At 40.1% G+C, this 10,178-nt stretch overlaps 1 protein-coding gene across 1 annotated transcript; it reads right to left on the reverse strand.

Moving 5' to 3' along the window:
* Positions 1-5,089: 5,089 nt before the first annotated feature.
* LOC132611028 (uncharacterized) lies at positions 5,090-8,329 on the reverse strand. The gene is made up of 6 exons (XM_060325442.1): positions 8,154-8,329; positions 7,864-8,046; positions 6,736-7,032; positions 6,320-6,481; positions 5,535-5,618; positions 5,090-5,428 (listed from the first exon to the last, which is right to left on the reverse strand). Exons 1-6 carry the CDS (start codon positions 8,181-8,183, stop codon positions 5,321-5,323), a joined length of 864 nt encoding a protein of 287 aa, XP_060181425.1. The 5' UTR covers positions 8,184-8,329; the 3' UTR covers positions 5,090-5,320.
* Between the last annotated feature and the right edge of the window lie 1,849 nt (positions 8,330-10,178).

The raw sequence follows: 10,178 nt of genomic DNA on the forward strand, positions 1-10,178 counted from the left end.
TCTCATATGATGTGAACTAATAAATTAATAGCAACAAGGACAGCTCTGCACGGATTTGGTGGGATTAGACTGACGGCGCCGTCTGACACACGCATGGTGGGTAGTTGACCAGGACAGGACGTTACTGGCGCGTGACCCGCGTGCAACGGCCACACGGACCAACGGCTACTCGGACCAACGGCCACACGGACCAACGACCACACGGACCAACGGCTACTCGGACCAACGGCCACACGGACCAACGGCTACTCGAACCAACAGTCGTACGGACCAACGGCTATACGGACCAACGACCACGAATGCTCGGGTCACCGGGCTTGGTCGTTCCAATGACGAAGAAGGCAGATCAGTCGGTCCCCTCGCTCCACCGGTTTGCCTCGCATCCGGTTTTTACCGTATACAGATAGCCCCACACTTCCCGGATCTCCGATCTATCGGAGTAACGGGGAGTGGATAACTTTCGAAACCGGTGGCCCTGTCAGCTCGTCGTTACCTTCTTATTTCTTCGTTTTGAATGTTTGCCATTATTTTGGTCGTGATCGTTGGTCCGTTTTAGGACATGTCGACTCATAGTCGTTAATTCACCGTGCCCGTGGGACTTATCCGATGCTTCATAAGTTCAGATGTCTCCGAATTATGATAGGCATTTTCTTCAGGGTCGGTATTTTTTCAACCTTGGCAAAGTTTTTGATGTAGCAGTCCCCGTTTTGGGGGAATTTGCTGAGCTTTGGCTTGGGTCATTGTGACCTTGTCGCCTTTATCGAATTTCGGGCACAATCCTCGATATAGAGTATGTGAGTGGGGCAATGTCGGAATACGACGGTTACCATCGGGGCGAAGTCCTTTTAACAGAAAGACACCCAAGATTTTGTTATACCAGCTTTTGGTAACTTTGCGTTTGCAAAATGCTTGTACATATGAGAAATTTAATTCTTCCTTCCTTAGCCGTAGTAAATGAAAAATGGGACGCGATTCATTATGATCGTTTGGTCCTTACATCGGAGGCTATGGCCGATGGCCGGGCCTTAGTTTTGCCGTAGCAAATATTGAATGGGACACGATTCATTATGATCGTTTGGTCCTTACATCGGAGGCTGTGGCCGGTGGCCGGGCATTAGTTTTGTCGTAGCAAATGTTGAATGGGACACGATTCATTATGATCGTTTGGTCCTTACATCGGAGGCTATGGCCGGTGGCCGGGCCTTAGTTTTTCCGTAGCAAATGTTGAATGGGACACGATTCATTATGATCGTTTGGTCCTTACATCGGAGGCTATGGCCGGTGGCCGGGCCTTAGTTTTGCCGTAGCAAATGTTGAATGGGACACGATTCATTATGATTGTTTGGTCCTTATTTTTGTTAAGTAACACGTTGTACTTGTTGCCTCATTAAAAACCTTATCGAAAAACCCATTTTGGGACAAAACCGTACTAAGGAAAAGAGTGCAACACGCGTTTTCAGACCTAGATCCTAACTTTATCCGGTATTTGACTTCCTGCAAAAAGAAAAAGGTTAAACATGAGGTGTCCATACCTTAGCAGTAATATCCCTTCAAATGAGCCACGTTCCGGTTGTTGCACAATCGCTGCCCGTCCACGGATTCCAGCTGACACGATCCTTTGCCCGTTACCTCGGTTATCTTGTACGGTCTTTCCCAGTTCGGACCCAGTTTTCCTCCGTTGGGATTCTTGGTGCTCAAGGTATCTTTTCGAAGCACTAAGTCCCCAACTTAGAAATGTCAAAAATTGGCTCTCCGATTGTAGTACCTTTCCATTCTCTGCTTCTGGGTTGCAATGCGAACCAACGCGTTTTCGCGAAGTTCATCCGTGAGATCGAGTTTCACAGCCGTGGCCTCCTCGTTTGACTCCTCGGTGGTATACCTGAACCGGGGACTCGGTCCGTTTATCACCCCCGCCCGGAGAAATGACTTGGGCCATCCCTTGATTTTTCCGACCTGAAGCTTGGTTTTCGAGAGTATGGCCGATACCTTTCCCTCGATGGTCCGGCCTCCGGTTCGTAATTCTTTCGTGATCTCTCCGAGATTTTGTTCATTTTTACGAGCCCCGGGGGAAGCTCGAGTTGGTCATCCTCTATCTGAATTTTTGACTCGTATTGGTTATGGACATCCGCCCAGGTCACAGCATCGTATTCCAGCAAGCTTTCCTTTAATTTGAATGAAGCCGTCGAGCTCTGAACATTGAGCCCCTTTGTGAAAGCTTGTGCGGCCCATTCCTCCGGAACCGGGGGGAGCTCCATTCGTTCCCTTTGGAACCGGTTGACAAATTCACGCAATAGCTCCTTGTCTCTTTGGGCTATACGGAAAATATCCGCCTTTCGAGCCTGCACCTTTTTGGCTCCGGCGTGTGCTTTCATGAAGGCATCGACGAGCATTTCGAAAGAAGTGATTGAATGCTCGGGCAGATGATCGTACCAAGTCAATGCTCCTTTTGACAGAGTTTCCCCGAACTTTTTCAGCAACACAGATTCGATTTCATCATCTTCCATATCATTGTCTTTTATAGCACAAGCGTATGAGGTCACGTGTTCGTGAGGGTCCGTTGTGCCGTCATATTTTTGGATATCCGGCATTTTGAACCTCTTCGGGATCAATTTCGGAGCTGCACTCGGAGGAAAAGGCCTTTGGATGTACCTCTTTGAATCCGGCCCTTTCAAGATAGGCGGAGCCCCCGGGATTTGATCCACCCGAGAGTTGTATGTCTCCACCCTTTTTTCGGTCGAGTCCACCCGCTTTGCCAACGTTTCGAGCATTCTCAGAACCTCGGTGGATGGACCAGCTCCGGAGCCATTGCTTTCAACCATCCGTGCCTCGTCTCTTCTGGGTTCAGCAACACTCTTCGCCTTTTCCGGGGTCGTTTTATCTCCTCCGTTCTGCAGCTGGGCTATTGCGATTCCCTGTTCGGCAATCGCCGCTCTCTGTTCCTGCAACATTTCAAAAATTAAACGCAAGTCAATATTATCATTCGGGGTATCCGGTTCTTTTCGGACTTGTGTCCCGGACAAAGTAATTGAATTGTTAGTATTTAAAGGGTCAGTGGGGTTTGGCAATCCTCGTGGCCCGCTGCCTTCATTTTCGGCCACGATCTCGTTGTTGTTGACGTGACCAGATTGCCCACTGTTAGCCATTTGGTCCGTTTTTTCAGAGACGGACAACAGATGTTTCTGATTTTGATGGGTAAGATAGAGATCAAGATCAAAGACCACTATTATCCTAGCCCCACGGTGGGCGCCAAACTGTTTACCCCAAAATTGGGAAACCAATTGAATTTGTACGCGGGTATAGGATATGTGCTTGGATCTTGATGTATATTTGATAGCGGAAAATAAGCGTGTGAGTATTTGGCGATAAAACGGCTAGTAACGGTGATTTGCTTAATTTCCTACGGACATGAACGCTTAGGAGCCATGTTGAATACTTAATGGAAGAAACACAACGTAAATGGAAACAAACGGCCTTGGCCGGATCAGATATTGAGAGAGAGATTGCATATATATTTTTCTATTACAAGTGTTCTTGGAGGATGAAGAAGCCAACCCTTACAAAGGAGGGGGATGTGCTCTATTTATAGTGTGACCTCCATGGGTCTCATATGATGTGAACTAATAAAATAATAGCAACAAGGATAGCTCTGCACGGATTTGGTGGGATTAGACTGACGGCGCCGTCTGACACACGCATGGTGGGTAGTTGACCAGGACATGACGTTACTGGCGCGTGACCCGCGTGCAACGGCCACACGGACCAACGGCTACTCGGACCAACGGCCACACGGACCAACGGCTACTCGGACCAACGGCCACACGGACCAACGGCTACTCGGACCAACAGCCACACGGACCAACGGCTACTCGAACCAACAGCCGTACGGACCAACAGCTATACGGACCAACGACCACGAATGCTCGGGTCACCGGGCTTGGTCGTTCCAATGACGAAGAAGGCAGATCAGTCGGTCCCCTCGCTCCACCGGTTTGCCTCGCATCCGGTTTTTACCGTATACAAGTTCAGGTGTGTGTTTGAACGTCAACTCTTTACAAAATATAAATATTTGAAACAGGATATACAAATAGTTACCAACTCTTCGATGAAACAACCTTTTTGAAGTATGGTGTTGTACATGAGCACGTTCTACAGGTATGATTCGATCCGCAAGGACTGGTTGGGAATTGTCTGATCGTCGTCTACTTGGTCGAGGAATGTTTCTACATACTCACAGTATGACCTCTGAGTACAAAATTTACGCCATGTTATTCTTTCCAAAATTGACAAGCCAACGGTGCTTTCTGCTATATTTCATATATTTGTGTTCTATATAAGTCGTTCGCAACAGTCACTATCCTACAGGTTGCGGCTAGGCAATGCAGAAAAAGAATGTTTCCTCCACATTAGCTACGGTGTTCCGAACCTCACGTCATTGGCCCTTGTAGACTTTCGGTTATCAAAAAGATAATAATAACGAAAACAAAAAACCTGACATATCACCCTTAAAAAGAGTAGCTTTCCATCATTTCACATGTTCTTGACTCACATCTCATGACAGCAGGATTCGACATGTGACAACATTATTAATAGGCAAAAGAAAAGGAGTCGCCACCTAACGAGCTAAAGTGCATTATTTACTACAACTAATTGCAAATAACTCCGTTTAATTAGTCTACGTAACTTGAGATCGGATAAGGGTGTCTCAATTACCTCAAAAGAAGGTGTTAGGCACCTTAAAGATCACAATTTGATTCCCTTCCGGACTTAAAATTAGGTGGGATAAAGTGATATCATCATTTCCACCAGTTCACATTAACAAAACACTTGCACTACTTGTAGGTATAGTTCATTATAGATAACTCAGTAAATGAGCTTCCATTTCTCAGCTACCGCAATTCGAATATTGCGCCATTGGCCCTCGGGTATTTTCGGTTATCAAAAAAAATTAAAACCAAACACTTGACATATCATCCTTCCAAAAGAGTAGCTTTCCACCATTTCACATTAACAAGACACTTGCCACACTACTTGCAGTAATAGTTCACTATAGACAACTCATTGAATGAGCTAGCTTTCATCTCTCAGATGATGGTTGAAAAAGTGAAGATGCTATTAATGAAGGCAAAGCACAGAATAGATGTTTAAACATACTGGAGACTTAAAAAATGCTCCAAAAGTCACAGTGAAGTACATACCAAAAAACAATTTAGAGATATTAAACGGTTGCTGGTGTTTTCGTTCAAGAAACACGTACTTCCACCACCTTATTAAAATTTCTGATAGTGTCGGATGAATAAAATCATCGATGTAAAGTGATACATTAAACTAGAATAGAACCTTCCATGACAGCAACAACTTTCCCTCTCAGAAACACCCTCAGCTTCTCCTCGTCGAGATGCAAGTTCACGACGCCACCTCTAGGTGAGGCCTTAACCACAAAACAATAAAATCAATAGGGCAAATAGAACTATGTGGTTAGTATAAGTAGTCCTAGATGGCAAAAACACATGAATAAGAATTTCAGGAGGAAGTACCGCTAAAGCGACAAAGTCACATTTGCCAAGCTTTTTACGCCAATAAGGAGCCAAGGCACAATGAGCACTTCCACAAACAGAATCCTGAAAAGTTTCGATGGAAAAACAAAAATACGTGCAAGAAGAGAACACGTGAGATCTCTAAGATGCATCAGCTATACCAACATATAGATGTTTACATCTGTAGTATAATATGATAAATAATATCAGCTCAGAGGCGGATTTAGGATTTCTATAACATGAGAGCACCATTAAAAAAGGGAAAAAAAAGAGAGAGTATTAAGTGGGAATTGATCCATATGCTCCTACGGTTAGTAACTTAGCATTCAACAAAGTGCACCATTTAACATTTTTGGAGCATGGGTGCTAGCAGAAAATATTAGATCAATTTTTGGAAATATGTACATAAAATACCTAATTTGACGAAGAGACCATGAATTCACAGGCGGAGCTAGCCCTTCGGGCGTGGGTTCGACCGAACCCAGTAGCTTTTGCTCGAATCATATATTTATATTAAATTTTTTGTCAAATATGTACAAACTATTAACTTAGAACCCAGTAGCTTTAAAGAATTAGAACCCCGAACCCACAAACTTCGAATTCTGGCTCCGCCTCTGTTCACGTGCATCATAAATTGGTCTATAAATCCGCCCCCATATCAGCTATATGACTCGCTTAATTAATTGTGCAAATTCAGCAATACTCCACTAACCCTTTTAGTGAGTATGATCTGCTTGGATAAAATACTATACATGCTCACGGTTGATTCTAATGCTGGCAATTACCTCATTGACTCCCAACTTTGGGTAGAAGAAACGGCTATAGAAATCAAAACCAGAACCCCGTGGAGCAGGTCCAGTTATGATCATTCCTCTGCCAGGGCAATTTTGTATTTGATCAAACTGAGGTTGGCATTCGACCACTGCCTCCCCAGATGGGAGCAAAATCTGCAAAATATACGAGATTATCTTAATATTCCCATAAAGGGCTAAATTTTAATTTATCTTGACTACCATGCCTTATCATGGGGTTGAAAGAAATCTCCTTTTCGTTCCAAAACAATGAAAATAGAAATTCTTTCTTGCATGTCCTTCATGTTTGTACCTTTGTAAAAGAGACTTGCATGAATTGCTTTTACATGAATTTTTTTCTCTGACATGCACTTCTGTAAATATATATAAACACTAGATTAAATACGTACAAAATGATCACCCATCGATGTCTCATTGATCTCAACCACAGATGCACCATTCAAGCTTTTCGAAATTGCAGGAACATCAGTAAAATTAGACTCCGCTACTTGGAAAACGGGAAAATCTAATTCAATTGAGTAACCTGTTGGCCAATCGTCCTGATAATTTGAAGCTTTGGCTTCTGATACTCTTTTGGCAGTTAAAATTCCTGATCTTGTTGAAAACTCAACAGTATTAGTTTTAACCAGGTCATAGGCAAATAGGAAGTGTCCAGCTGCTAGCGATGCATGCCCACATAGATCTACCTGCAAGCAGTTTATGATGTCTTCACATGAAATTCCTTGCTAAAAAAGTAAATGACACGAAGCTACACTCTTTCAGAAGGAAAATAAAATTAAGGTTTAGCTTTTCAAGAAAGTGCTTAGATGAGGCATAAATCGGGACTTGGGAGTGAGCAGTCACCCGGCTAAGCTGCTCTTTATTCGTTTTAATGTAGCCTCAATAAACCCTTTCAACTTTGTGGATTTCATGTCTCCCCGTGGTCCAATAACAAATTTTTCAGAAAGATGAGCTCCAAACTTCATTCTTCCATTAACAAATGTCACCCATTAACTAAAATGGTGGGGAAAGTAACAAGCTCTGGATATCGTAATGCCTCAATGTACACTTTCAACACCAGGCTAAAGACAGAGAAGGGGCAACCAGTAAGAAAGAAAAACAAAAAAAGATTAACTATTGCATAAAGTCTCTTTTTGCAATATACCTCAAAAATAAGACTTAATGTGAAGAGATAAACGTGTTTTTTTAATAAATGAACAGTGTGGATAACATGCCTGAATCGAACAATGACCTTTTGAAGGAGCTAGGCAGAAAGAGAAAGAAAGCAAAATTATGGATTTTCATTCGTCCAAGGATTTTGAGAAGGTTGAGCTCCAAATTTTGTTTCTAACTTGTACAATTTAACAACTTTAGCAAATTGAGCAAGCAAAATGGAGGGTAAACTAGCAACCTCAGAATATTCATACTCCCTTCCTAGTAAGTATTCAATCAGACAGCAGAGTCAAAATTAGAACTTGAATTAGTTTTTCAGTGGCTATCAACAAGATTGAGAAAATGAAGACTGGAAGAAGTTGAACCTCAACAACTGGACTGAACCAACGAAGGCTAAACTGAGATTCGGTTATCGGAGTGAGAAAACAAGTTACAGGGACATTGAACTCCGCTACAACAGATTGTAACCACTTATCATCTTTGTCTTCCTCTAGTAAGCAAACAGCTGCCGGGTTTCCTTTGAATGCTGTGTCAGTAAAGGCATCCACCTGTTCCAAAAAAAAAAAAGAGAGAATCAAGAATATGTGCCTTTCTAATTGAACTATGAAAATACCATTTACATTCACATATGAAGAAGATGATTGAGAGTTATTACCACACAGTACTTCACCAGCTTCTTCGCCATTGTACACAAGATACAAGATTGCCTGATATCAGATACTACACTCAATAATGCAGCACCAGGGTCACTCAACTTATCAAATTATAGTTAATTGGCAACCTTCCTTTTTATTTTATTCTTTCTTCATTTACTATAGGGTGAAGCTTAGTTGGCGTCTGCCACCATCAGTAATTTAATGTGTACAACAACTCCATTTTGGACCAACGTCTCTCATTTTGATGGTAGTACTACTTTTTCTAGTTTATATTTATAAACTAGTTGCAGGAGGCCAGGCTAGCTCAAAAAAGTAAAAATAACGATTTTAATTGAAAAGTATAATAACAAAAAATGAAAAATATCATGATTTTAAAAAAGTAAAAAAAAAGACAAAAGTTGATAATGCAAGGGTAAAATAGGCATTTTAAAAAGTCAATTAGGATAAAGGGCGGAGAATGTCTATTGCTCAAAGTTGAGGAGGGAGTTTGATTTTTAAAGCAAAGTTGGGGAGTGTAAATGATTTTCATCCATATAATTTTAGTATAGTGTCTTTACCCAAATCAACTTAATAATCTTATAAGGATATTATTAAATAATAATTCAAGCACATATATAAAGTAAAAGATTTTTGAATGTGGCTCCAAAATTTTCTAAATTATACCAACCACAAAAAGTTACTACTATATTATATCTGTCCCAAATTATCTGTCGTGTTCCTTTTACACACACCTTAAGAAAATGTTAATTGGGAGGAGCAGAAGTTTTACGCTTATTTATTTTTGAGATATAACACCTCTTCATTGAGTATTTACACTATTTATGTGTTATATCCCCATAATTGAGGTGTTTTGTGGTCTTCAAGAACAATTACCATTAAGCGTGAAACTAAAAGGAAATTGTCATAAATTTGAAAATGATAAATAATTTAAAACAACTATTTTAATAATCACGACAAATAATTTGAGACAAAAGAGTACCAATTAAAAAGACCAAAAATATTTTAAAGGGATTAAAATCTACGTCATTTTTTTAAAAAAATTTGAATTATTCAATGACTTTCTCTCTCCATTCCCTAAAAAGTTGACTATCTATCAAACTAGTGAATTGTCTCCGCTTCGTGCAGTTATAAAAGACTCATTAGAATTATAATTAAACTTTTTAACACTCAAAATTTAAAAGTAATCACAAAGTATATTTTGTGAAATTTAAAATCTTCTTTATTTTTTCTTTCATAAGGTAAACTATGCAGCTAAGTTTATAAATTCAACCATATGCATTTTGCAAAATTTAAATATTCAAAAATTAAATTAACTGTAAAAATAAATAAAAGCATCACCAACATTTTTAGTAAGAATAAAAATGACACAACTGTAACACGATAACAAAAGAGGCCCAAAAGATCTTAAAATATCTTTCGTGTTAACAATATAAAATTTTGAATTATCAATTGTTATCATTTGGCTTATGTTGTATTTAATTGATCCAAAGATAACATATGAATAACTAATCAACTAATCAATTACAAAATATATGTCACATTAATTAAAATGCAATTTACTTCTAAAATATAATATTCGTTCAGAAAATACCAGTTATCCTCTCAAGATACCCCATTGAATTTTTTTTCTTTTCTGAAAGCCCCATTGAACCAATTATGAACAACTCAAATTCAATTCCATGACTAAAGAGATTCCACCGCAAAATAATACTCAAAGATTTAAAGAAAAAAATCAGTGGTGAAAATTTTCTTGTGAGACAGCACCTTTTCACCCTTCTCTCCCGGGCAATGAAGATATATAAAGCTCAATAAATCCATTCTAATCCTATCAACGTGCTTACTATTTTACTTAATAAAAAATTCAAATTTAAAAAATTCAAATTTCTGTACAAACTAATAAATTATAGAAAAAACAATCTCTAGCTGCAGTACTCTTTCGTTAACACGGAGTACGCTATTTTTTAATACTCCTCAGCATTCTGCATCAAAATATTATGATATTATTAGGATAAACAGTATCAGTT

Source organism: Lycium barbarum, chromosome 9, assembly GCF_019175385.1.
Source record: "Lycium barbarum isolate Lr01 chromosome 9, ASM1917538v2, whole genome shotgun sequence".
In the NCBI taxonomy this organism is placed as follows: Eukaryota; Viridiplantae; Streptophyta; class Magnoliopsida; order Solanales; family Solanaceae; genus Lycium; species Lycium barbarum.

Coding starts and splice junctions, on each gene's coding strand:
- LOC132611028 (XM_060325442.1), bottom strand. CDS start 8,183: ATGGCGAAGAAGCTGGTGAAGTACTGTGTG. Junction 8,047..8,153: donor AGCTGGTGAAGTACTGTGTG/GTAATAACTCTC, acceptor TTTTTGGAACAG/GTGGATGCCTTTACTGACAC. Junction 5,429..5,534: donor GTGACTTTGTCGCTTTAGCG/GTACTTCCTCCT, acceptor TTTGTGGTTAAG/GCCTCACCTAGAGGTGGCGT.